Below are 27,829 nucleotides of genomic sequence, written 5' to 3'. Positions count from 1 at the left end.
GTAGTGGGCGGGACCAGATGGGATCGGCTCTCCCCTGGGCTTTTAGTCCTGCCCTAGTGCCTTGCTCTGCCCTGTTGCTGTTGCGCCGACGCCGGCTGCTACCCCCGGTGAGTCCCTGGAGTGAAGGAGGGGCAGTTGGGCCTTCGGGTTCTCCAAATTCAGATTTCCACTCTTCAGAAAGGACCTTGGGCAGGCAGCGGTGCGGCTGGTTTCGGTTTTCACTTCCTTTCATCCTTACAGGGTAACAGTGTGTGTGTGGCGTCATGGGGCCCCTGGAGCCCCTTCCGCGGCCTTGGAGGGTCGAGGGCCAGTTTTCTCCGGAGGAGGGCAGAATTTCAGTGCTTGTGGCCGAGTGGCAGTCTCCTTGAGCAGAAGGGACCCCTCTGACGGGGGTCGGGGGTCCTGACGTCACGGCGTCAACGCCTCCCCCCTCCCCCCCGCGGGCCCAGGTCTCGGTAGTTACTTAATCCCTGTCTTTGAAGGCATCAACATCGCTGTTTGCTACGAGGCCGAGTTACACGCTAGGCAAGTTCCCGTCCCTTTGGGCCTCAGTTTCCCTGTCTATTCCCTGATCGCTAAGGTCCTTTCCTTCAGAGGAGGCCTTCTCTAATCGGAGATATTCTAGGCAGAACAAAGAGCAACTGGAGTGTAATGACCTGCTTCTATACAGCTGATCTCCAGAAGCCCCTCCCCACCGCTACCATGAGCCCAGTTTGGGGGCTAACGTTCCCCCATTAAGATTTCAGCGCCTTCCGGGCATGTTAACTTTTTTCTATCACTTGGATTCTTCGCTCCCGATGCAAGCCAACAAGTGGCCATTGCTGGCGCTGAGTAGAATAATACAGATGCTATGTATTATAACTTACTTCCCTGGTTGCAAAAACCATCAAAAACCGAGGACTTTCAATGTCTGTGTAGATTATATGTAGAGTACATGATTAGGGAGTATCCAGGTGCCTCACTTTCACAAATATCTTCAAAGGGCCTCCACCTGAAACTCTACCTTTTAGCAGGTATGACAGCTGTGGAGTGGAAAGGACCCCAAGAAAGCTGGTGAGAGTTACATAGCCCTAACAGGTATCATCTTTCAAGTCAGATAGTACCTCTAGGGCTCTTTAAACACTTTGTGCTTGTTGATACAATGCCGTGGTTCCTTATTTCCTTAGATGAAAGGAAAGACTGTTAAAACGACTTCTTTCACTTTCTTTTTCTTTCACTTAGGATCATCATTGTAGCTGGAAAGTTTCTTGGAGGTTTTCTAGCCTGATCTGTGCATTTTACTGATGAGGATACTGAGGCCTAAAAGGAGGTTGTGCGACTTAGCCAAGATGCCAAAGCTAGTTAGTGGCAGACGTAAGACAGGAACCCAGGTCCCTTGGCTCCCAGCCTGGTTCCCTTTCCACGGCACTTCAAACCCGTCACTGCCCATGTGACTTCAGCGGTTAGCCCTATCACCCCTTTTCAAGGAAAAAGTGTACCATCTCAGTTAAGTTAAAGAGAGGATTAGAAAACAGCATTGAGGCTTTCAACACAGTTTCTTCTGGTTGCCCACATCTCATATCCCATGACTGTTTTGCTTTCCTTCTCTCCTTCTGCTGGTACTGCTGGCGTGGGATGTCAAACAAGCAGGGGCGACCAATCCCAACAGTTGTTAGTGAGGAGTATTACAAGCCTCCTGGAGGTATATGCGTTCTCTAAGGCACTCTGAAAGATACTAGGTAAAGAACTAAAACGAACTTGGAAATTTTGGATTAGAACAAGTAGCTCAAGGGGCACCTGGGTGGCTCAGTGGGTTAAGCCTCTGCCTTTGGCTCAGGTCATGATCTCAGGGTCCTGTGATCAAGCCCCACATCGGGCTCTCTGCTCAGCAGGGAGCCTGCACCACCCTCCCTCTCTGCCTGCTTCTCTGCCTATTTGTGATCTCTCTGTCAAATAAATAAAATCTTAAAAAAAAAAAAGAACAAGTAGCTCAAGAATTTAAAGATAAGGGAAGGTGTGTCTTTGCTTTTGCTCAGGGCCTTAGGAGCTACTGTCCAGGTTTTCTAAGGGTGGTTTTGAGCAAGCATCTCTTCCAGGGCCCGGGAGGAGTGAGATTCAAATCAGTTCATCCGTTTTGCTAATGGCTACTAGTTTAGAAAGTTACATCAGCAGGATGAAGGAATTAGATGAAATGCAGTTTGGATTTTTTTGCTTATCTTTTGTTTTTACTGTTCCCAAATGAATTGATTTGCATTTCTTTCTTGGCTGTGGGAACATTTGGTTTCCTTCTGTGAACTAATCCAGATAAACTACTGATAGTCTTTGATTTCTCTAAAACATGTGCCCACAGGCATAAAAGGCTAAGGTAAAAATGTTGAGCATACTCTATGTAGAACTTCAGTTTTTTTGTTTGTTTGTTTGTTTGTTTTTTAAAGATTTTACTTATTTATTTGTCAGAGATCACAAGTAGCTACAGAGGCAGGCAGAGAGAGAGAGAGAGAGAGAGAGAGGTGTGTGTGTGGGGGGGAGCAGGCTCCCTGCTGAGCAGAGAGCCCCATGCAGGACTCAATCCCAGGACCCTGAGATCGTGACCTGAGCCAAAGGCAGAGGCTTAACCCACTGAGCCACCCAGGCGCCGCAGAATCAGTTATTTTTTAGTAAGATTATTTCCTCTTCGTGGTTCAGCACACACGGGGAAAAACTTAAGGAAAATTGGTGAATTGACTTGGTTGCGTATTTGCATTGTTAGAACCTGAACCAGGAAGGTTTATAATATTTTTAAAAATTTTCTGCTAAAAAGCGTAGTAGTGTACTTTACAGATTGACTCAGAGCAGAAGCTGAATTAGCTGTCCTTTTCTTCAGGAGAATGTAAGAGAATTTCTGCCCTCGTGGAACAGTCCTGGGACCAGTATATTAGGCTTGAGAAGCTCATTAGATGAAAATGTGTCAGGTTTTCATAGAAGCCAGAAGCCAGTTTAGGGGACTCATTTTAAAACATGTTGGCTCTGAGGACCATCCTCTGAGGACCCTAATCCGTTTGGAAACTGAGCTGAAAAAAAAAAAAAAATCAGAGTCCAAGTAAAGTGCTTCTGACAGTCCATAGACTCTCTGCATTATTTTTCCCTACTCAGGGCTTGCTTTTGGACGTCCCTGTTTGTTTTCCCTGCTCACTCCTCATGTGGCTAGTCTTGGGCATGAGAGTAAGAGGAGGGAATTAGGTTGAATACCATCCCATGATTTCTAGGGGGCCTAATTCATCCCCCTGCTTTTTTATGACTCCATAGCTCTCCAGGCTTTTAAATTTAACTTTTGCTCTTTTCCTACTTCTTTTCATTACCCTCCATGGATGTGGTCAGAACTAGAAATGGTTGGCAGACAGGTTCTATAGTGGAAGGAGCGGTTAAAGAAGGGGAAGTTGAGGGGCGCCTGGGTGACTCAGAGGGTTAAGCCTCTGCCTTCGGCTCAGGTCATAATCTCAGGGTCCTGGGATCAAGTCCTGCATCGGGTTCTCTGCTCAGCAGGGAGCCTACTTCCCTCCCCACCCCACATACACCTCTCTCTCTCTCTCTCTGCCTGCCTCTGTGCCTACTTGAGATCTCCGTCAAATAAATAAAATCTTAAAAAAATAGAAGAAGAAGGGGAAGTTGATGCTTAAGTCATTCTGCTTTTTCTTCCATATCCTCTCTGTCCCGTCTGTCCCCTCCACAAACGGTCCTTTCTGGACTGCTTTGACAGCAAGGTGATTTCCCCAGCCATTGTCAGAATCTATTTCTCCCAAGGAACCTGATCACTGGGAGGGAGGAAAGGGTTTTAAGGGTCACTGACCTTAAAAATTAGTAGTAGATACCTTCCTTCCAGGAAAAGTTAAATGAGGTAACTCATCACTGACCCAGTTCAGATTAGCTTGGTTATGCTCATGGCCTTTCACCCATGGCCTTTTCTGTCCTCAGCTTTGGTGAGAAGCAAAGCCATGGCTGTTCTCCACTCTACCTGCCTCCTCAACCCCTTCCCCAGTCTCGGTAGAAGAGAGTTTCCTATTTCAAGAACAATTGAATTCCAAATACCTAGAGAGCCACTAGGTACCCTCTGAGTCATCCCAGGAAGGTGATGAGATCTCTGAAATGGGAAACTTCATGGAATATTACTTTCTAAAAAAAATTTTTTAGGGGCACCTGAGTGGCTTAGTGGGTTAAGCCTCTGCCTTCGGCTCAGGTCATGATCCCAGGGTCCTGGAATCGAGCCCCACATCGGGCTCTCTGCTCAGCGGGAAGCCTGCTTCCCCCTCACCCTCTGCCCGCCTCTCTGCCTACTTGTGATCTCTCTCTGTCAAATAAATAAATTTAAAAAAATTTTTAAGATTTTATTTATTTATTAGAGAGAGAGAAAGATCACAAGTAGGCAGAGAGAGAGGGGGAAGCAAGTCCCCACTGAGCAGAGAGCCTCGATCCCAGGACCCCGAGATCACAACCTGAGCTGAAGGCAGAGGTTTAACCCACTGAGCCACCCGGAATATTACATTTCTAATAAGGAACCAAGACTGTCAACTTTTCCAGATGGATGATTAGGTGTTCAGATGAATGAAAAGAGCTAGTTTCCACTGGCTATACCTACACTCAAGCCTCAGAACATGAGCTCTTTTGTGCCTGTTTGTGTGTGTGTAAGTGTGCATGTGTGCACACATTCGTGTCCTTTCTTCAGTGTTCTGTTCATGAGCTTATAGATTGATTGTTTTTCTAGTAGGAAAGAGGGTATATGGAGCCCTCATACCCTTGGCTGGTCTTGCCTTTCAGAGTAACATCCATTTGCAAAACAGCTTGCCAGAGTTTGAGTGTGTAGAAGGTGGGTAATGGAGTGTGAATTTTATGGGTCCTTAAGGAAATCAAATCTGTGCCTTTTGTTTTTTTGGCACTGTGCCACTCGAACCAGCTATGCCAGCTGAACCAGCCATACCAAGAATTGACATAGCACTTGGAGATTATCATCTCTTCACTCTATTTTAGAGAAGAGAAAGCTGAGAAACAGCAGCTTCTCCAAGGGTATCCCACAAATGAAGAGCAGGGCTTAAAAAAGAATTAGCCCCGGGGCGCCTGGGTGGCTCAGTGGGTTAAAGCTTCTGCCTTCCGCTCAGGTCATGATCTCAGGGCCCTGGGATCGAGCCCCGCATCCGGCTCTCTGCTTGGCGGGGAGCCTGCTTCCCTTCCTCTCTCTCTCTCTGCCTGCCTCTCTGCATACTTGTGATCTCTGTCTGTCAAATAAATAAATAAAATCTTAAAAAAAAAAAAAAAGAATTAGCCCCATGGTCATTCCCACCATTGTTTACCTACAAAGCCCCTTCTTTTCACTTTTTGATGAATCACATGCATTTCACGTATTCTGTGAATAGTTAATCAGCAATTACTATGGGCTAGGCATTATGTCATGTGTCCAGGGGTGATCATGTTAGGAAGTAAAAGAAGTGAGAGTTGGGCACTTAGGTTAATTAAGAGACAGGCCCTGAAGCCGCTCTTACCTGAGTGTTCTTTATGATCCGCAGACAACAGATTAAGTCATTTTACGAGCTCGGATAAAAACTGCTCTGTGCTGAGGACAGAGGGGTATGCTGACCTCAGTAAGACTTGAGACCCCTAGGAAAGCGAGGGGTCTGCAAGCTGAGACCTCTGCCTACCCTCCCATAGGATCCAACAGATCACACAAGCAGCTGCTTATATGAGGAACTAGTTCTGACCTCGACTGGAATGTGACCACCCCCTTCCTCGGAAAAACTGATCTGAGGTTTGAGGTTAAGGATGTGGCAAAATTGTCACAAACCAGAAAGCTAATACATTTCTTGGTTCCTTAGCTCAGTGCCACCAAAAATCCCCTTGCCTTCTCTATGAGAAAATTGACTACTAGGGGAGTTGGAAGAGGAGGCCTGGTCGTTTAGAGTTCGAAATAAAAGCAGGAAATAAGTAGGGTCAGGCAGGACTAGAAGGGCTGTGTTTTTTGGTTGTACTTACTTTTTAAAAATTGAGTTGTATACAATCTCCCAACATGTTCCAGCCACCCAATTTATAAGGGATCATGTGCTAGTCCCCTGTATGCAGCTCTCCTTCAGCCCCTGTATAACAGCCACGATAATGTTTTCATTTCCCCATGAAATCCTGGGTTGAGGATCCTGGACTCACTAAATGTTAGACTCAGGGAGCATTTAGAAGATGGAGCCCGTGACTTTTGAGAGGCGGGAAGTGTCAGATCTCAGCAATTCAAAAGACTTTATTTCTTTTCTGTATTGTTTTTACCTCCCGGATAGTTTGCCATCCTTGATCATGTTCTATCTGTACTGTGACCCGCAAAGGTGAAATACAGGTTATATCCCCAATGTTACAAATAGGAATCCGACTTGCTTACTGTCCTCCAAACATGGGCAGCATCTCTCTCTCTCTCTCTCTTTCTCTCTCTCGTTGCTTTTATGCATAACATTTCACTCACCTGGAATTTCCTCACCCCCAAATCCTAAGGCTCATCTTCCTTGAGGGCTTATCCAGGACTCTTCTCACCCCTCAAAGCTCTCCTTCATTTTCCTAGCCAGTTGCATATCTCCCTCTTTTGAACCCCAGAGCACTTTGCATTGATTCCATTCGTTTGCTGGTCACTCGTTTTCTCATCTAACTGCCGTATTGCATCGGGACCCTTCCAGGGCGAAGACTGCCAGAAAACAAAACCAAACACCCCACAATGTTAAGAAAATCACTAACATCCGGCAAGCCCTTTCTTCTTGCAGACTCTGCTCATACGTCATTCTGTCATTCTACGTGTTTCTACTTGGTGTGACTCTATGGCAGGTAGTGATTTAAAGGTCTGCCGACTTTACATTATTTCAGTTGACGTTCATGAAAAACCAAATGACGTAGGTGTTCGTAGCCCCGTCTTACAGGTGAGGCAGCAGGCAGAGAAGCCAGCTGATGACGTGAGTTGCTCAGGCTCGTGCATTTATAGGTAGTGAGGCTGGAATTTGAACCTCACCATTCTGGTTTCAGAGCCCGTGCTTGTCACTGGCGCATGTCAGATAACCTGTCAACCCTCCCTTTTCTTCCTGCACCCATGCCCAGCTCCTAGCAGAGTGCCTTAATATGTACGCGCGAGGACTCGATAGTTACAGGATGAATGGAACTGAAGGTAGAAGCCGAAATGTAGAGCAACTGATACTCAGAAGTCACAGGACTGGATGGGATAAAAAATCAAGACTCTAGGTCTTACTGTTCCCAGCTCCGGTTATTTTCCTCTAGGCTGCCTTGCTAATATATTTAAGGCATTAGAAGAAGTGCCACAAACAGCCATGAGCAGAGGGTATGTGAGGTATGAGAGGGTGGTGGGGCCTGTGGTGGAGATCAAAGACATTCTTAGAAAGTTCTTGTAGCATAGGAAGCTATGAATGCAAACTGACTCAAAGTGAAACAGAAAGCAAGTTGTATGGTCTCAATCCCTGTTAGGCTTTTGCTTTTCCTGACTCGCCTCGAATGGAATGTTCCCTGGGTGAGAGCCCAGAAATCTCCCAACATTTCAGACAACTCTAAGCCTTATTTTATCCCATAACAGGACGCCCACCATGGAAGAGACAGTAGAAGATCCCCCCACATCAGCTGTCTTGCTGGATCATTGTCATTTCTCTCAGGTCATCTTTAATAGTGTGGAGAAGTTCTATGTCCCTGGAGGGGATGTCACATGCTATTATACGCTTACCCAGCATTTCATTCCCCGCCGAAAGGATTGGATTGGCATCTTTCGAGTAAGTGGTTAATTTAGTACCAAGTGACTGGGAACTAGAGGTGACTCTTCATTCTTGACTGTGTGACTGTCTGTGTGTTATAAGCATTTTGCATCTTATGTCTGGCCTTTTTTAAAAAATCTATTTATTTGAGAGAGAGAATGAGAGTTTGGGGCATTGCACAGGGACAAGCAGACTCCCTGTTGAACAAGGAGCCCAACACAGGGCTCGATCCCAGGTCCCTGAGATCATGACCTGAGCCGAACTCAGATGCTTAATTGACTGAGCCACCCAGGTGCCCCCCTGCCTTTTTTTCTGGTCTGGCCATTTAAAAAAATTTTTTTTAAAGATTTTATTTATTTATTTGACAGAGAGAGTACACAAACAAGGGGCGCAGCAGAGGGAGAGGGAGAAGCAGGCCTCTGCTGACCAGGGAGTCCAACATGGGGCTTGATCCCAGGACTCTAGGATCATGACCTAAGCCGAAGGCAGACGCTTAACCCACTGAGCCACCCAGGCATCCCTGGGCCAATTTTAAAATCCTAAACTAAATTCCCTGGTACTTCCCTACTTCTACCTTCACACACCAACATGTGCTGTGGGACTCAAGTTTTAATTTAACTTTAATTTTAATTTAAAGACCAAATGTAAATGTTTTAAAATTATCCTATTTTGAAATACTCATCTATGAATTGACTAGGATGAGTGGCCCCTTATGTAATTTCTGTGACCTTAAACATTGCTTTCTTACTTAGAAGAATGTTTAACTTGTTTTAATATGAGTATTACATAACTAAAAAGGAGGTTGAGAAGTTACCGGGTTTGACATCCTGCATCTAAGAAGTTTGTTCCTGAATAAGTATGACTTGTTTCTTTGTAAAGATTTCCATGGATAGAAATTTTCGGAGGTCCCTCAGGGACCTCTCCTAGTGCCTAACACCCTGCCAGTTCAAGGTTCAAGTACAGAAATGGTACTTTGTTTTAGTATAGTCCGTTTATTCTCTGCCTCCCTTTCTCCCCCTATCTGTGTCTCTCTCCATCTCTCACGTCACACACACACTGTAATGACAGATCTTCCTATTATATCTAGAGACAGGAGATAAAGGTCAAATTTAAGTGATTTACACTGCTGAGTTCCAACATCAGTGACCTTTGTTTTGACATCTCCGTATGTCATGTGATTGTTTGCCTTGTTGTTCATCCTGAAACCAGACATCATTCTTGACTGCACTGTGGAGGAGCTCATGCTCGTTCCATCCCTCATACAGTTACTTTTCCATAATTGTTTGGAATTCTAAGCTAACTAATGGAACTGTGGAAGCTGGCATTTAGAGGCAAGGAGAGCAGACAATCAGAGACATACTGGCGAGTATCAGGGACACCTCCTGAGACTCGGGATATGGACTCGTTAGACTAAAGGATGTCCTGACACACTGGACTGTTTCCTATTTTGGAAGATGATTCTTGTTTTTTTTCTTCTCCACATGTAGCAAAACTGTCCAATAGAACTTTCTGCAATGGAGCTGTTCCTTCACTGTCCAGTATAATGGCCTCTAGCCATTTGTGGCTGTTGAGCACTTAAAATGTGGCTGGTGAATTAACTAAAATTTAATTAATTTAAATTTAAATGGCCTCATGTGGCTAGTGGCTATCATTCTGGACAGTGCAGATAGAGATAATTAAGAAAGAGGACAATTTGAAAATTGCTTGTTTGCCTTTGAAATGTAATCTTAACCCCGCCCCAACAATTATATTTCTTTTTTGTCTAGACTGGTTGTATTTTCCAGAGACTTAGCAATTTCCAGTGAGGACTTGACCATAAACCAGATGAAAATCTTATGCTTTTTAAAAACAAATGTTTAGGGGCGCCTGGGTGGCTCAGTGGGTTAAAGCCTCTGCCTTTGGCTCAGATCATGATCTCAGGGTCCTGGGATTGAGCCCTGCATCGGGCTCTCTGCTCAGCAGGGAGCCTGCTTCCCTTCCTCTCCCTCTGCCTGCCTCTCTGCCTACTTGTGATCTCTTTCTTTCAAATAAATAAATAAAATCTTTAAAAAAAATAAATTAAAAAATAAATGTTTAATTGCTTCTTGGCCTTTTGGCTAAGATCAAGTGTAGTATCTGTTCTTATCAGTTTAATATCTGATACGTCCTCTATCCGAGGACAATATATTAAATGGATTTTTGGAGTAGGGAGTTGGAATAGGAGCTTGCTCCATCCACTCTACATGTCGACCTGGCATTGCAGTACCTCCAGGAACAGTGCACCCTCCCCACTAAAGTAGTAAATAAAAGATTTGTTTAGTAAATAAATTAATTAATTAAATTAAATAAAAACGAATGTTTAAAATAATTTTTGAGGGACGCCTTGGGGGCTCAGTGGATCAGACCTCTGTCTTCGGCTCAGGTCATGATCCCAGGGTCCTGAGATCCAGCCCTGCATCGGGCTCTCTGCTCAGCAGGGAGCCTGCTTCCCCCCTCTTTTCTCTGCCTGCCTCTCTGCCTACTTGTGATCTCTCTCTCTGTCAAATAAATTCTTAAAAAAAACATAATTTTTGAAAAATGCCTCTGTATTTTGAGTGCTTTGTGCATTTCAGAGACAGTGCAGTGATTCCATAAAGAAAACCATTCATACAAAAAATGGCCCCTTATGTTCATTGTCCATAAAGCTGTTGACTTAATCAGCTACCTAGAAGCCTGAAAGAAAGTGTTAAGAGAACTTAGTAAAAAGAACACAAATTTTTAAGAACAGATGATGCGCTATGTCTTTGATGAGGTTTTCTCTGTGTGCGTGTGCGCGCTCGTGTGTGTTCTCACTGAGCCTCATGGCCCAGCAGCACCCTCAGACTGGGAGTGTTACCTCGTGCACAGATGAACAAAATGGATATACTCAAGGTGGTGACTTTCCCAGTGAGTAAGTGGTAAATGAGTTTGTTTGTTTCCTAAACCTCTGCTTTTTTTCCTCTTCTGAATTCATCTGAACAGATGGCAAATTAAAAAATTAAGAACTGATTTAAAGTGGTATCTTCCGTATCTCCCTTGGAAAGGTCACCTGTGTGAGCTTTTTTTTTTTTTAAGATTTTATTTATTTATTTGACAGAGACACAGCAAGAGAGGGGGGAGAAGCAGGCTTCCTGCTGAGCAGGGAGCCCAATGTGGGGCTCGATCCTGGGATCCTGGGACCATGACCTGAGCCAAAGGCAGACGCTCAACAACTGAGCCACCCAGGCGCCCCTCACCTGGTGTTCTTATAGTGCAGTCTCTCTCTCTTTTTAAAGGTTTTATTTATTTATTTTAGAGAGAGAGAGAGAGCAGAGGGAGGGAGAGAATGTCAAGCGGACCACACGCTGAGTGCGGAGCCCAGTGCATAGCCCAGTCCCACGACCTGAGCCAAAATCAACAGTTGCACACTCATCCAGTGGAGCCACCCAGGCGCCCCTCTTTTTAATTTTATTTTAAGTAAACTCCACACCACACATGGGGCTCAAACTCACAACCCCGAGATCAAGAGTCGCACACTCAGGGTGCCTGACTGGCTCAGTCGGCACAGCTGCACAATCCTTGATCTCAGGGTTGTGAGTTCAGGCCCCACATTGGGGGTACAGAGCACTTAATCTTCTTCTTTCTTTCTAATAAAAAAAAAAACAAAAACATCGCATGCTCCATCAGCTGAATCATTTGCAGTGCCGGGCTCAACCATATTCCTTAGCTCCTCAGCAGTCCCAACACGGGTCCTTCCTGGTACCAGGTGGGCGCTTGTGAACTGGTTTTGAATGTGCTCTGTGCTTCGTCTTCTCGACACCGCAAAAGCTACCAGCAACGATAGAGCCTAAAGTGGGAGTTACATTTCCTGCCTTTAGTGCCCAGTCCTGTGCTCCAGTTCCCTTCCCCTGGGCATTTAAATATTTCGAGGGGCTCCAAGAGGGGACATGTTGTGCCATGAGAGGCCCGCCGGGCCCAGGACCACGCAGGTGGAAGGGCGGAGGGCAGAAGTTGCAGGTGGCCAGAAGCTGTTTCCTTGCTCCAACACTGCAGTAACTCTTGGGCCTTCCCGGATGATATTTTGGTCACAGCGCATTAAGAAACTCCAGGATGTGAATGAAGACTCCATAAAATTCCCGCTTCCTGTACCACCACAGGCCGCGGCGGCTGTAAGCTGCTTACAGCAATGGGGTGTGTATTAATGAGACACTAAAACGTGCCCCGGTATGTTCTCAGGCGCTTTCCAGTGTAGCCTTTTCGACCCTGCACTGATTCCTTCGTATATAAAAAGGGAATTTATTTTTAGTTCTTGTTCCTCCCACTGGGCTCAGGCAGGGTCAAAATATGGCAATAAATGTAATTTCGCTTCTCATTTGCTGAGTGCTCTCCCCTCGAAGACACAATGGCTCCCTTTCTAGTCTCTGGTGTGCCCTTGTCTTCCAGATATGGCTTGAGCCATCTTTTACCCCCTTCACATTTACTGAGAGTATTTTCCACTTAGCCAGCTTTCTGCTCTGAGGCATATTTTACAGTATCCTTATATCATGACTTACCGCATTCAAGACCTAGAAGAGGCCTCTGTGACCACCAGATTGTTTTGTTGTATCTGTCACCAAAAAGCCTTCATTAAGCGCGCATTAAGAAGAACACTGACGAAAATTCTGTAGACTGGACTCCGTTATCTGGGACCTACCTCATAATCTAAAAACCCTTTTGCCCCTCCACTCCTGCAGGCACATGATTCAAAAACGGCATTTTTAAAAATGCATGAGTATAACCAGGTCAGTGTGGGTGACAAGACTGGCCTGGACACAGGAGAGGACTGACCCACAGAGACAGCGGGTCAGAAGGGCTTTCTGATTAAGAAGTTCTAAGAACACTGTTGGGAGAAGGTAGTGGGATCAGAGTCACAAGCCCAGAACTGTCTTCAGTGTTTTCCCCAGTCACTCACCATTCTCTGTCTGAAGTGGTGAAAGAATTTTTGGAACCCTCGTCCTGGGTGTCGTGTCAGTTTTCATTTCCTTCTGAGCCAGGTATTCTGAATGGGGTGTGTGTGTGTGTGTGTGTGTGTGCGCGCGCGCACACGTGTGCACATGGGTGCCAATTCCTAGTTATATCATAAGGGACTCATTCTGTTGTATTTTCAACATAAACAAATGAAAAGTAAGTGCTTTTTGAGGAGACCTTGCACAAATAAGGGTTTTCCCCGGAGCACTGTCAGATGCTGAGTGAGAGCCTTCTGTCATTGCAGGTGGGGTGGAAGACAACCCGCGAGTATTACACCTTCATGTGGGTCACTTTGCCCGTTGACCTAAACAGTGAATCAGCCAAACAACAGGAAGTCCAGTTCAAAGGTGAGAAAAATCCTGGATCAAAGGTGTTTGAAGGCAGTAGCTAAGACTAATTCCCTTGAGCTGAAGCTTTCTGGGGCAGATAAAAGACTGGCAGATTTTTAGTTTTCTTAACAGACCTTATTTTGGATTAAAAATCATGTTGTATTTTCAGCTTATTACCTGCCCAAGGATGATGAGTATTACCAGTTCTGCTATGTGGATCAGGATGGTGTGGTCCGGGGAGCAAGCATCCCTTTCCAGTTCCGTCCAGAAAATGAGGAGGACATCCTGGTTGTTACCACTCAGGTCTGTAAACATCTCACCCCCATCCTTTCCTGCCAGTAAGAGTAGTAATTTCAGGATAGGGTGGAATTGGGATCAATAAAGCCTTTATTAAATGTCTTAACAGATACTATGGGGAGAAATGCATACAGTACCCACTCAAACCTACTCAGGAATAACTTAGGAACGTTGAAAAGAATCACAACAATAAGTGGTCCCTCCTTTCTTAAAAGCTGCTGTAACTCAGTTGGCATTCAGTTATTTCCTTAACTTTGCCAGTTGCTTAATTTTGGTCATCTGCACATATTACCACCACAGTAAATTATAAGCTTCTCCAAATATGCTTTGTATCTTTCAGTTCTGTCTTTATTTTTTTTCTTAAGATTTTATTTATTTATTCAACAGAGAGCACACAAGTGGGGGATGAGGGAGGGGGAAAAGCAGACTCCCCACTGAGGAGAGAGCCCGATGTGGGATTGAGATCTTGACCCCGTCCGAAGACAGATGCTTAACCGACTGAGCCACCCAGGCGCCCCATCTCTCCATTCTGACACAGAGCCCGTCCTACTCTGAGTATTAGATCCATTTACTAACTCATTTACTTCACAGGACACCTTCTTTCCGTCCAGCACTGTGGTAGGCAGTGAAGAATCAATTAAATCACTTGTCTGTCTTGGCCTCTAGGAGCTAAGTCCATTAGGAGAGACAAACAGTAGTAAGTGTTTGCAAGAAGAATCTACGTTCTTCTGTCATTCCACCTTTTAACTCTTTATGGTCTTAATTTTGTTTGTCTTCCTTTCTTGGTAATGACAGGCTCGATGTTGCAGTTATACAGACGTGCCTCTGTTATCCCCTACCCTACATACTGAGGAGGTGCTCCCATTCAGGGGACACAGATGTCACCATATGAGTGGGAATCCAGCAGACCCTCAGCATCCCAGCCCATGGGAATGTTCCACTAGAGGGACTTGAATATTTTATCAAGCTATAAAGGGTCAAATATGAATTCATGGGACGCTCTTTCCTAGGGTGAAGTGGAAGAAATTGAGCAGCACAATAAGGAGCTCCGCAAAGAAAACCAGGAGCTGAAGGACAGCTGCGTCAGCCTCCAGCAGCAGAACTCAGACATGCAGGCTGAGCTCCACAAGAAGGAGGTATGGCTGCTAGTGAAACACGAACCTGAAAACAGACAACCAAAAAACATGAACCTGGACCATAGAGGTCAGAACTGGATGGTGTCTCTTACCAGCCCCACCTTCTCTTTTGCCTGTGATCTTACTCCCCTATACTAATATCTTTGAATAGGCACCGTGTTAAAATTTTTATATGGATTACTTTATTTAAATTTTGGATTAGGTACTGTTATTACCCTGATTTTACAGATGAGTAACCTGAGGCTTAGAAGGGTACATAATCCCTTATACAGCTAATCTGTGAGGAGCCAGGATTCAAACCAGGCAGTCTGATTGCTGCTTCCTGGTTCCTATGTAGAATGTAATCTCTTTGCTTTGGTTCTCTAGACTGTGGACCTCGAGAGAGTAGAGAGTATAAAAGCAAGGCTGCAGGTTATCCAGACTCTTTGCTACTTCTCTTTTGAAACATCCTTCCAGTTAACAGGTGATAATTGAGAGTTGATAATGCAAGGAGCTTTAAAGAAGAGAGTCTTCTCTCGGGACTATAAACTAATTACACTGAGGTCATACCTTAGAAGTTTCAGAACTTGCAAACCTTGGCAGTCACCATCTGTAGAGCCCTTGATCTACAGGTGAGCAAACTGAGACCCCAAGGAGAGTGGAAGAGGTCAGGTTAGTGATCACACTGGGCTGGGACCCACTTCTCTTGACTCCCAGACAGACTGTTTTTTATACGTTGCTGTCACACAAATGCCTTGTGTGATGTCCTCAGCCCTGGGCTGGTTGAGAAGTGTGGGTAACAGGTCCAGGCTACAGATCTGGCCTCTTCCAGGCAGTTAGATAACAAACAGGTGGCAGAGGTGTAATTCACAGTCTTGTCTGTCAAGAACCAGTATCTGGCCACAAGCCCTACAGCTCACCTGCCAGGTTCTAGCCAAGGAATCAGAGGGTCTGACTTCTCGAGTTAGCTCTCCTACCGACTTACTACTAGTTATGATAACACAAGCCAGTATTTATTCAGCACTTACTAATGTGCACTGTTAGTGAGGCACTGTAATTAAGCAGATCGCTTCACTTAATCCTTAAAACCACCTAGCAATTCACGGTGACTTGCCCAATGTTACAGTCAGCTCATGACTTTGAAAGGAGCTTGGATTTGAGCTCAGACTTTTCTATTATTAAAACCCATGTTTTTTAGGAATTAAAATTAAAAACAAGGATGGGGAAGAAAACCCATGTGTTTTAGAGCCAGGACCACTCACTGGTTACGAACCCCGTCTTTGGAGTCACACAGACTTGTTCTCCCACTTACTGTCTGATGAAGCAGGGGAAATTTTTTAACATCTCTGAACTTCAGCTTCCCCTTTCTGTAAAAGAGGGATTGATGATACTTGTTTTCTGAAAGAGAGACTAGTACATCCATGTTCATAACACCATCTTTCCCAACAGCCAACGGGTGGAGGCAGCCCCGGTGTCCAGTGACGGATAGAAGGATACACGTGGTTTAGCGTGTAGATAACAATGGAATGTTCTTCAGCTTTAAAAAGGAAGGAGGTTCTGACACATGCTACTAAATGGATGAACACCAAGGACATTAGTTGGGCGAAATGGGTCAGACACAGGGAAACAAATAGCATGTGATCCCACTCAGGAGGTACCTGGAGTAGCCAGCTTCACAGACACAGGAAGTAGAGCGGTAGTTGCCGGGAGAAGGGGTGGGTGGGGAGAACAAGGAGTCAGTGTTTTCACAGGACAGAGCTTTGGCTGTACACATGAAAATAGTTCTGTGGGTGGTTATAGGGCCACTCGTACAACAGTGTGAATGTGCTTAATGCTGCTGAACTGTAGGCTTAAAGTTGATGAAGGTGGGAAATTTTATGTACATATTCCTACAGTTTTTTAAATTATTTTTTAAAAGGATGATAAATGTATAAGTCTTGGAGCTAAAAGCAGGGAGTTGTTATTGATGCACGAGGCTGGCTTTGGTGCAGAATGGAGTTGGGAAAAAAAAGGCAAATGTGTAGCCCTAGTGCCAGGGCTGCTAGCCGCCTGTGGCTCTCCAGCACTTGAAACATGGCGTCTTGTGATGCGCCGTAAGCATAAAGGGTATATCGGATTTTGAAGACATATTATGAAAAAAGTTAAAATATTTCCCTCTTATTTACATATTGAAACAATATTTTAGATATATTGGGTTAAATGTACTATTAGTAAAATTTTTTTTTTAAAGATTTTATTTATTTACTTGACAGACAGAGAACACAGTAGGCAGAGAAGCAGGTAGAGAGAGAGAGAGGAGGAAGCAGGCTCCCTGCTGAGCAGAGAGCCTGATGTGGGGCTCGATCCCAGGACCCTGAGATCATGACCTGAGCCGAAGGCAGAGGCTTAACCCACTGAGCCACCCAAGTTCCCCTACTATTAGTAAAATTAAGCGTAGATGTTTCTTGTTGCTCTTTATTTTTATTTATTTATTTATTTATTTATTTAAATTTTATTTATTTATTTTTGAGAGAGAGAGACAGAGAGATAGAGAGAATGAGGGGGAGCGCAGAGGGAAAGGAAGAAGCAGGCTCCCTGCAGGGAGCCTGATGCGGGACTTGATCCCACGACCCTGGGATCACGACGATCTGAGCCAAAGGCAGAGGCTTAACCACTGAGCCACCCAGACACCCTATTTATTTATTTTTAAAGATTTTATGTATTTATTTGACAGAGAGAGATCACAAGTAGGTAGAGAGGCAGGCAGAGAGAGAGGGAGAAGCAAGCTCCCCGCTGAGCAGAGAGCCCAATGTGGGGCTCGATCCCAGGACCCTGAGACCATGACCTGAGCTGAAGGCAAAGGCTTAACCCACTGAGCCACCCAGACGCCCCTCTTTTTGCTTTTTAAAATGTGGCTCCTAAACTTGAATTACATATGTGGCGTCTGAATTTCTTGGCCAGCACCTTTCCAAGAGAAAACCCACTTTATTTCATTTGCTGCTGTGTCCGTAGTGCAGGAATAGTGCCTCATATGCACTCATTAAATATTTGTTTAATGAGTTAATGGACAAATACAAGCTCCAGTGGAAGAGAAATTAAGGTGAATGCATTGCGTGGAGAAAACAGATTAAGAACGGTTTAATATGGAAACCCCTTTCCTTGGATATTTCATTCACCATCGTGTCATGACATTGAATAAGGGCCTGACATGTAGTAAATGCTCAGTAAATACTTGTCAGCTGGCCTCGGTACTAAAAAGTATCTTAGAAATGGTCTGTTCCTTTGATGTCTCAATCTGCAGGAGGAGCTGGAAACTCTAAAGGGCGCCAATAAGGAACTGGAACAGCAGCTGAAGGCGCAGAAGGACCTCTGGGAGAAGGAGCTACTCCAGTGAGTGATTCCCAGAGCGGGGATCAGCTGTGTTCGCGGGTGTCACAGATGAGATCTCCGGAGCTCGCTAGACACAGTCTTCCTGTTATGGCAGTGATAGGTGCGATTCTAGGTTGGAGCATTAGTATCGGAACGGTAAGGTGAAGTAACCTGAATTCAGGTATTAATGTGAAGTGTCCAGTACATGTGGCTTGAGGTCAGGAAGCTGAGAAAGGACTAAAGAAGAACGGATTTTTTTTTTTTAAAGCTGGTGTTTTGTTTTGTTTTTAAAGATTTTATTTATTTGACAGATCACAAGTAGGCAGAGAGGCAGGCAGAGAGAAAGGAGGAAGCAGGCTCCCCACTGAGCAGAGAGCCCAATGCGGGGCTTGATCCCAGGACCCTGAGATCATGACTGGAGCTGAAGGCAGAGGCTTTAACCCACTGAGCCACCCCGGTGCCCCAGAAAGAAAGGATTTTAAACTAATTCCACAGCCTTAGGGCCAAGGCAGCCTTCAATCATTGAAGGCCCAGGGGATCTGACCTGGAATCAGCATATCTCTCACACAGTCCTCTTCTCCTCCACAGACTGAAAGAACAAAACCAGAAGATGTCCTCAGAAAATGAGAAGATGGGAGTCCGAGTGGATCAGCTCCAGGTGGGTGATGCCAAACCTTTGCCAAAGTGTATCATCTTTCCCTGCCCGTGCTCCTCCGTGAGTTCCACTGTGGGGGTGCCTAACTGTCAAAGCGCTAGTCTGCAGGTTCACGAAGTTTTCTATTCTGGACCCCCCCCTTCCCCGACACTCATACTGTTACTCTTAAAGTCCCGGCCCTCAAGAACCGAATAATTCGTTCAGTTTATATTTATCATGAATTCTTAAGATGGAGCACTGTCACCTCTACCACTGCTTTTCTAACTTTTTTCTTTTAGCTACAAAATCTCTTCAAAGTCTTTCTCAAAAGCCTGGAATGAAAAAAAAAAAAAAAAAAGCTAGACTGTAAAGCAGATACCCGCTGAATCACTCTTGGTTTTAGGAAGCTGTGCCTTAAAGAGGGGTGTGTTGACTTTTCCTCATTTGAGTCTTAGGCACAGGGTGTGAGGGAGAGCTGAAAAGTGGGCGTTCTAGGGATATTTGGCAGTCAGGAGTTGCCAAGGAGTACGCATTTCTTTGTGTGAGTGTACATTAAACAGCGTTGTTCCTGTTCAGTTTTCTTCCTTTTATATCTTGGTTATATTCGCTGTTTTTGCTTTAGGCCCAGCTGTCAACCCAAGAGAAAGAAATGGAGAAGCTCGTGCAGAGAGATCAAGATAAGACAGAGCAGTTGGAACATCTGAGGAAGGAGAATAGCCAGCTCCTTCTCACTTTGGCTCAACAGGTAGAGTCACAAACGGAACCAACATTTTTAGGCATTCGCGAGAAAATACGTACATGGTGCTTTGTTTACTCTGTCCCATGCGCCGACCATTGCTGGCTGTGGGAAAGGTCTCAGAGGAAGCCGTCTGAGATGAGGGAGCTCATGGCTCTTCTCAGAAACCTAGAAAGAGACTTGCTTCTCTCTCTGCCTGCTGCTTGCTCATTAGCTCCCGTGCGCATGCCTATGCTGGCCCAGCAGTGGTCCTGACATCTGTTTTTGTGCAGAGGGAGCACCAGAAGAAGCTGGAGCAGACAGTAGAGGAGATGAAGCAGGAGGAAGCATCCGCCAAGAAGAAACAGCAGCAGTTAACGGCACGTCTGTCTTTGGATGGCTTCGTGGGAGGGAGCCTGCGGGAAGGAAGGGATGGGTCTATTTTCAGGTGGCAGGAAGGATGAAAAAGACAGAGGAGAATAGCGTTTACCACTGGACATCGTCCCAGAAGGACAGAGAATTTGTCATTTGCAAAACGTTTAAGGAGAGGTGGCCGTTCCTACTGTGTGATGAATGGCGGAGGGATATTGAAAGTACTTCGTGACAGGTTGTCAGGTAGAGCCTTGAGCCAAGAATCACCCAGAGTCACCCCTACCCCTTTCTTATCATGGGGGCAGGCAAATGAATAATGATAAAGTCAGGCTCTGCGGTTAGAAAATATTACAGCAATCAGAATTTTTGTTACGATTAATATAGTATTAGCAATTATCATTCTAAATTCTTCGAGCTATAGTAATGTAGTAATGAAAGCCTAATTGATAAATCTCTAGAATAGGTTTTTGGAAAAGAGGCCTCATGGTGATGACAGGTGCCAGGAAGCCCCATTTTCTGAATTTCGCAAGGGTATGAGAAACCCTGCTGTCTGGAGGATATCCAGCTGTTGCGATAAGTCATATCATTCACTCCCTTGGCCATTATTCAGTCAGCTAGAGGCGTACCTCCCATAGGCAAGCTACTAGATACTATCGCATGAAAAAGAGAACAAAGTTAGAAAAGCAGCTGCTCACAGGTTGAGTTTGGCCCAGAGAAACTTGTTATTTAGCCTAGATGGTGTTTTTCAAAAATCGAATCGGTTGCCAACAACTAAAAATTGGAAAAAAGATGTGTATTTCTAGCTTCTTGAAAACTTGGGGGGCTCTGGCAGCCCAGAGCCCCCATTCCCACATAGCAGCGACGCCCGGTCTGGGTGGCCGCGGCTCCCTCTAGACGGGCCCCACGTTCTCCACTCCCCCACTGCCTCTACCGGCCCCCGTGGCCTTCACCTTTGCCTCTCAGCGACGTCACGGGCCTGGCCTCCGCCAGCACACCGCAGCTCGTGGCCTCCGCTGTAGTGAGAAATCACTGTTTCACATAAGCTGCCACCCTTCAAAGGTTTGAACCTCCTTGTGGCAGGTAGGGATGTCCTGGGTTTCTGTGGCCTATTTTTCAAGACCCAGGGGCTCGATTCGTTATTCCTCACATACCCAGAGTGCCCCTAACTGTGAGGACTGTGTATCTTATGCTTCAGGCGTCTAGGAGCAAGAAAACAGCAGTGGAGGAGCAGTTAGTACAAGAGGTGGAGCGCCTAAAGGCAAAGGTAGAGGCCGGGAAAGCCTGTTTCTTAGAGAAGTACAAAGAGTGTCAACGACTCCACAGGCAGATCAGGCAACTCAGGGCGGCTGCGCAACTGGTAGGTGCCAGAGCTCAGGGGGCCCAGGAAGCCAGGGGTGTGAAGGTCTGCGGTTCCTAGACCAAAGCCCAGAGGACTGCCCACCCTCGTTGAGGAGAAACACTTCTCTTCCTGTTAAAAAGAGGAGGGATGGGAGTGTGCGGCCAGAGACCAATCTGGGGGTTCCTGGAAGGCCAGAGACCAATCTGGGGGTTCCTGGAAGTCGAGGCCCCCTTCCAGCTGTGGGTCTCAGGGAAGGTTGTGGTAACCATTGAGCAGGTTTCTGTGCAGACTCAGATAGCCCTTTCTTATTTCTGCCTTTTGAGGAAGTGAAACAGGACCCGAAGAGCCAGCAAGAGCCCATGGGGATGGGGAGCCGGGAGCCTGCAGTCAGCCCTGTCATCGGGTAGCCCCTCTCGCATTCCTACCTCAGGGTCGGCTAGAAGCGCACAGCAGTTTGGGCACCAGCGTTCAAATAAAAAATCTTGGAAAAAAAAAAAACACAACTAGTAGGATTAGCTTAAGTGTGTCTGTGAGGTATGTGCACGTGTCTGTCTGTAGGTAGAAGATGGGAAGCACGGACGCGTGCCTGCCAGTGTGGGGTTTATGAAGTTAGGTCCGCCCGTCACAGCGGGACGCCCAAGACCTCAGTCTGGGGTCCTTGTAGCCTTGGATAAATGCCTTCCGAGGTTCCTTGTTCCTCAGTGTTCCTTGAGTCCAGATGCCTGTCCTCACTGGGAGGGCGTCCCATCAACCTAAGTCCCTCACGCTACATTGAGTGAGGTGTTTATTCCAGACCAAGATGCTTGTTTCCATGGTTGTGTGCCGTTAAATAGGGCTCCGGTTAGCCCTAATTCTGATAAGTCAGTCTTGGGGCTTTTCCCAAGTCCGTCTTTATGACTTTTCTCCTCTTTGGTCACTTTCACATCAGCATCTCTGATGCCGGGCCAGGCCTTCAGGCATTTCGTTAAACCACGGCATCACCACCACCAGGCACCCTCCGCCCCCCAGCTGCCTTCTCCCCACCTCAGTCTCACCACGTGGGGAAACCAGACCCTCCGCAGGCCCCTGTGATACCCCACCCTAGATCCAGATTACAGTATGTGAGCCTAATCCTAACCGGTTTTTGTTATTGACAGGATGAGAACTCGGGCCTGTCAGAAACACTGAATGAGAACAAGATTGTATGTAATGTTCTGCAGAGAGAGAAAGAGAGATTGGAAAGAGAAAACGATGTGAGTGTGTATAACAGGGTAGAAACTCCAAGGTATTTTGTTCTGTTTAAAGATTGATTTATTTATTTGAAAACAAGCGAGCATGAGGTCGGGAGGAGCAGAGGGAGAGAGAGAGAGAGAATCTTAAGCAGACTGCACACTGAGCACGGAGCCCAGTGCAGGGCTCGACCTCACGACCCTGAGATCATGACCTGAACTGAAATCAAGAGTCGGTTGCCTAACTCACTGAGCCACCCGCACGGCCCTAGAAACTCCAAGGTTTTAAGGAGCAGGAGGAGGGTGACCCAGAGATGGGGTGATTAACAAGTTAAGTAAAAGAGCGCTTTCTGGGACTGTGGGTGAAACCATTGCTCCTATGAGTAAATTTAATCTAGTCCTCATCTACCACGAACCCTCTCTTGGTTCTATAACTGAAACTTGTTTGTCCTGGCAGTAGTCAGGTTGAAAGGAACACCTTGACGGAAGATCTCGCTTAATTCATTTTGCTCTTAACTCCCCACCTGTTGTAGGTACTGTCTTTGCGGAGTAATATCTGACGTCATTTTTAGGCTAGCTGAGGGACCCCTTTCCTTCAGTGTGACTTTTTCCTTTTCTTCTGCTTCCAAACCAGGGCAGTAGTGACGGCCTGTGCCTGCCCTGGACCCGTGGTCTGCTCCTAATAAAATGCTCTGCCTTCGTTCCCTCACTCATTCATCCATCCCTTCATTCATTCATTCATTCATTCATCCAGGCAGTATTTATCTTCTGCTGTGGGTTAGACACAAGCTATTCTTGGCTGATTGAGGATGATGGCAGCAAATAATGAAGCTGCACCTCGGGGCGCCTGGCCGGCTCAGTTGGAGGAGCGTGTGACTCTTGATCTCGGGGTTGTGAGTTCGAGCCCCATATGAGGTGTAGAGATTATTAAAAACAATAAATAAAAACTTAAAAAAAAAAAAAGCAGTACTTAAAGGCACTTTCCTGCCCTTGCATCAAAGTCAGGTGTCCCAGCACTCTGGCTTATGCTTCTAGATCTACACCTGCCACGGTTCCAGCTCGCCCCGCTCTCTAAGCCTTCCAGGCTGTGCCTCCAAGTGATCATCTCTAGCTTTAATTATGTCATCTATACCAATGCCTTTCAGCATTGTAGGGGCCTTAGGAGTCTCTTTCCGTCATCCTCATTCTCTTGATTTAGATAAACAGAGCTTGACTTTGAAATCTCTATTTTCTGGAATAGTCTGATGGGCGTGGTGGGAGGGAGGGAAGAGGACACACACAATTTGCAACAGGGAGGAAAAGAGCTGATACTTGAAAGCTTTGTTAAGAGCTATAGCTATAGTAAAGCCCTCTTAAGATGTGAAGGGGCAGTTTACTAACTTTTTTTTCTAAGAACTTTTAAAATGCGGTCTGTCCTTGTAGCGTATTCTGTCTCATTCTCTCATCCTCCCCCCCCCCTTTCCTTCCTCCTTTCACTCTCTCTGTTGGTATATCCCTTTGAAAGGATAAAACACAAAGAAGGGAAATTGGTAGTGAATATTCCATTGTGTAAGACAATTGTCCTAGGAAAGAGACTAAAAAGAAGCATTTTGCTTTCAGTAATGTGCAGCAGCTTCAACCTTAATATAGGTCCCGCCCCGCTCATCTGTGCACACAGCATTTGTACCCCACCTCGGTCGGTATGTATTTAGAGACTTAAAATTCTTTTTTGCAATTAATCGAAACAAAATTCAGTATATACTTAAATTCGGGCGTAAAGAACTCAGATCTTCCGAGTATGGAGGCTGCTACTTCCCCTTTAGACTTATGACTTGTCGGTTCCTGGGATTCTCCAGCGCCACACTGTTCATGGAGAAGTACCCGTAACGGGCATCCCCTAGTCAGTTGCTTGTGGCCCTCCTTTGTTGTTGTCTTCCAACGTGTCTCTCTAAACATTCTCTCCCTAGCTTTTGAAGAGGGAGAACAGCAGATTGCTGAGTTACATGGGTCTGGATTTTGACTCTCTGCCCTATCAAGCGCCTACTTCGGATCAAGGAGGTGCTGGACAAAACCCAGGACTTGTCTATGGAAACCCATATTCTGGTAAGACAACTGCCATTTGAGCTAGAAGGCCCTTGCCTGCATCCCTTTCCCCCACTAATTTTTTTTTTTTGAGTGATCTGAGATGCTAATTAAGACCAGTCTCATTGTTAAGACTTGCTGGGCAGAAGCGGAGGACCCAATAGAAAGATTGCCAGGCGAGAAGTGTTAATTGAGAAATAAATCTGAATCTAGAAGACGCAAATCAGATCATTCGCCTAGAGGCAGCAGACACAAATTGAGTCCCGTGGCTATATTCCAAATATATAAATCAGAGAAATGTGTCTATGTAGAAGATATACACATACAAAGCTGAGGAAGCTAATTAAGGTTTGGAAATGGAAGCGTAAGAGGTGGGGTATGCTGCCCAGGAATGGGCAGTTAGGGCAACCTCTCGATGGCCTGATCCAAGGTAGCAGGAATGTGCCCCACAGAGAGCCCAGGGTGGTTTAGAGGACAGGAGATGGGGATGAAAACTAGTCTTGTCACTCAAGGACGGAGGGTCAGATTGTTCTTGCCAGGGACAAGGGAACAGGGAACTTTTCCTCTTTTGTCTCCAAAAGTGATAGAAGACCTCGTGTCTTGGACAGTTTAAAGCAGTCATGTTTCTTCTAAGAGTCACAGTCAAATCTTTACAGCAGGCAGGAGTATACATTTATTTTCTCTTTAAAAATATTTTTAAGCATTTTCATTTAAAAATACCAGTTTATGTGGCTTCAGTCTTAAAATCTATTCTCAGATTGTTTTTTGATTTTCAAAAATTCTTACTAAATTGTGACTTTTTAAATTTAAATCTCATTTTGCCCATCCTGAAAAGAGGTTGGGGTTTTTTTTTGTTTGTTTTCCTGATTCTGTAGCATAAACATGGCTATCAAAAATCCCACTTCAGGGACGCCTGGGTGGCTCAGTTGGTTAAGCAGCTGCCTTCGGCTCAGGTCATGATCCCAGCGTCCTGGGATCGAGTCCCGCATCGGGCTCCTTGCTCGGCAGGGAGCCTGCTTCTCCCTCTGCCTCTGCCTGCCATTCTGTCTGCCTGTGCTTGCTCTCTCTCCCTCTCTCTCTCTGACAAATAAATAAAATCTTTAAAAAAAAAAAAATCCCACTTCATTATTTTTTCCTCTTTTCCCTTCAGCATTGACCTAGATCCCTTCTATCAGCAGTTAATGGTGCACAGGAGAGAGAAAGAGTCAGAGGCAGTCGGGAGAAAGGGAAACGAAGGGAGTTACGGAAACCAGCTAATAGATCACAGGTGGAGAATCCAGGGAGGTATTTCTCTCATTGAATGAAACCTTTTTTATGATCCTCAGGTATCCAGGAAAGTTCGGCCCCAGGCCTGGTAAGTACGCGAATCCGGAGACTGCCCACATCAGATCCTTGAAAAGTGCCCCTTCCTGCTCCAGTTCGTGGGAGAACCATAGGGAGACTGGTTCATTTCGATAACTCCAGGAGTCCCCTGGATCAGTTGGGTCAAACCTGAGCTGAGGGAGCCCGTTGAGGTGGGGAGAAGAAAGCCCAGTTCGCCCCTCAGTTTCTGCTCCTGCGACCTCCGCCTGTGAACCGAGGTTGGCACCAGAACTAGGGAGCAGATGTGAACTAGGCAGGCAGCCCAGCAAGGTGTGTCTGCTGTCCCCTCTGGGCTGGAGGATCTTTGAGCGCTGTAACAAGTGTAGGTCCTTGCCCTCCTGGGGTAGAGAAAGCCTCAGTGAGTGTCTCCCAATGTGACTTCGTTCATTCACCCTCTACTTCTTGAGCACCTGCCATGTGCCAAGTGGTACGCCCCGTGCTGAGGATGTAACAGAACATGAGACATGGCCTAGGCCACAGAGAGTTTACACCTGTCCTGACGCCTTCGCTCTTCCTCCCAGCTCGCCATCAAGAGATGCCCCACCTGCAAGTCAGACTTCGCTGATGACATTTTCGATCACACATTGGAGCAGCAGCGCATGCAGACCCTGTGTCTGAATTGTCCAATCTGTGACAAGAGCTTCCCAGCAACAGAGAAGCAGATCTTCGAAGACCATGTGTTCTGCCACACTCTCTAAGTGTCCCAGACACATGGATCTATACTGTGCATCGATTTTTATAGAGTAGAACCTATAGCTTCTACTTAGAGCTCTGACCCATGATCCCTGCCTAACATGAAATTCCTAGGGGATTTAATCAGTCCTGGGGCCCTACGGGTGGAGTCGGAGTCATGGTGATTATCTGCAGAGTAGTGGCGAGGGCTGTCACTTCCATCCTTGCGGGTTACTACCTTTTAAATCCCATAACTAGCTGCACCATCCTCACATCTGGTGCCCCGCCTTCTGCAGGTCTCCAGTACAAGGGCCCTGTACAAGCAACCGAGCTGGCCCTTCTTTCTCAACAGGCTTGACTTGAGTACTAAGCAGATCATTTCTAAGTTGTCCCAGTGCCCTTCAAGGTCAGGCCTTGAGTGTGTTCATTGTCAGTTCCCAGTCTTAACCGGGCGGCTGGTGATGGGGCAGAGGTTGAGAATTTCTGCCACCTCCTCCTCAGGTCTCTCTCTCCCACTGATTGCATTAAACTAGCCACAGATGCCACCGCAGAGAACTCCCGACATCCCACTGGGATACCAAAGGTTTCTCATCTTGACTTCTCAGCTCCCAGCAGAAGCATCTTATTCCTGAACTATAGACACAAAGTATTTCACTCACAGAAAGCCTTCTCTCTCTCTGGATACCTCTGTTTGGCATTTTCTACTCTTCGATCTTTCCTGTGCACATAACTGCACATAACCTTTATTGTAAGTCCTTTCTTAATGATTAGTAGGACTTGTTAGAAACTGTCTGGGTCTGCAACTTTCTGAGCAGGTGAGTTTGACTATGGATAAGTCAGAATAAGAACTATTGTTAATCTCTTTAATACTAAAAATAAACTCGTCCTATCTTGGGGACATTGTTCATTTTAAACTGGGTAATTGGGCTTTCTGGTCCTTTGTTTTAAGCGTCTGAGAAAAGGGGAACCAACAGGCTAGTGGGAATTGTAGAGCCCACCAGTCGATTTCACTTGTCTTAACTAGTCAACAAGAGTGTCCTGGCAGTGACCTGGAGATGGAGAGAGGAAGGTGGTGGAACATTCGTTCGAGCAGTCTGGAGCCCTGGCTTCTTGCTCGAACCTTCCACGCACTTTGTGAAAGGGGTCAGTGTGCATTTGGGAACCCTTTATGATCTAGGTTCAATTCCCACCATTCAGATCTGCCTAATAGAACGATAAGAAAGAAATTCCATTTTCTCACCACCACCCCCAACTCCCCCACCCCCACCTCGGGATTGAACAAATGGAAATGACTCCAGGAAGTCAACCAGCTGGTCACTCTAGAGACTTCTGCAGAAACTTCTGAATGATGTAAACCATGATGTCACAAATAAGGTTGAGTCAGCTTCCTTCTGGGGCTTTCCCTGATGTGAGTTATGCCCTAGACTAGCTGTCTAGTATTGTCCTAGTCATGGTTCCTTGTCTTCATTTCTCCTTTGATAAAATGAAGATGAAACTACACTCCTCCTGGGGCTTCTGGGCGGCTCAGCTGGTTAAGTGTTTGACTCTTGATTTTGGCTCAGGTCATGATCTCAGGGTCCTGAGATCAAGCCCTGCCATTGGGCTCCGCACTCAGCGGGGCGTCTGCTTGGAGATTTTCTCCCTCTGCCCCTTGCCGGTGCTTGCTC

At 46.0% G+C, this 27,829-nt stretch overlaps 1 protein-coding gene and 1 non-coding gene across 2 annotated transcripts; both read left to right on the top strand.

Moving 5' to 3' along the window:
- CALCOCO2 (calcium binding and coiled-coil domain 2) lies at nt 1–27,084 on the top strand. Its single transcript, XM_032871352.1, has 13 exons — nt 1–107; nt 7,556–7,745; nt 12,955–13,057; nt 13,209–13,342; nt 14,347–14,472; nt 17,732–17,820; nt 18,388–18,457; nt 19,056–19,178; nt 19,442–19,528; nt 21,996–22,091; nt 24,014–24,149; nt 25,454–25,482; nt 26,012–27,084. The coding sequence occupies exons 2-13, from the start codon at nt 7,566–7,568 to the stop codon at nt 26,186–26,188; spliced, it is 1,350 nt and encodes a 449-aa protein (XP_032727243.1). The 5' UTR covers nt 1–107; nt 7,556–7,565; the 3' UTR covers nt 26,189–27,084.
- Nucleotides 9,804–9,994, top strand: LOC116876111. The gene has a single exon (XR_004384333.1). It is a non-coding gene; the product is annotated as a U2 spliceosomal RNA (small nuclear RNA).
- Nucleotides 27,085–27,829: the final 745 nt, after the last annotated feature.

Source organism: Lontra canadensis, unplaced genomic scaffold (genome assembly GCF_010015895.1).
Source record: "Lontra canadensis isolate GAN:19392208 unplaced genomic scaffold, GSC_riverotter_1.0 scaffold43, whole genome shotgun sequence".
Taxonomy (NCBI): Eukaryota; Metazoa; Chordata; class Mammalia; order Carnivora; family Mustelidae; genus Lontra; species Lontra canadensis.
This window is presented reverse-complemented; position numbering and strand designations above follow the sequence as displayed.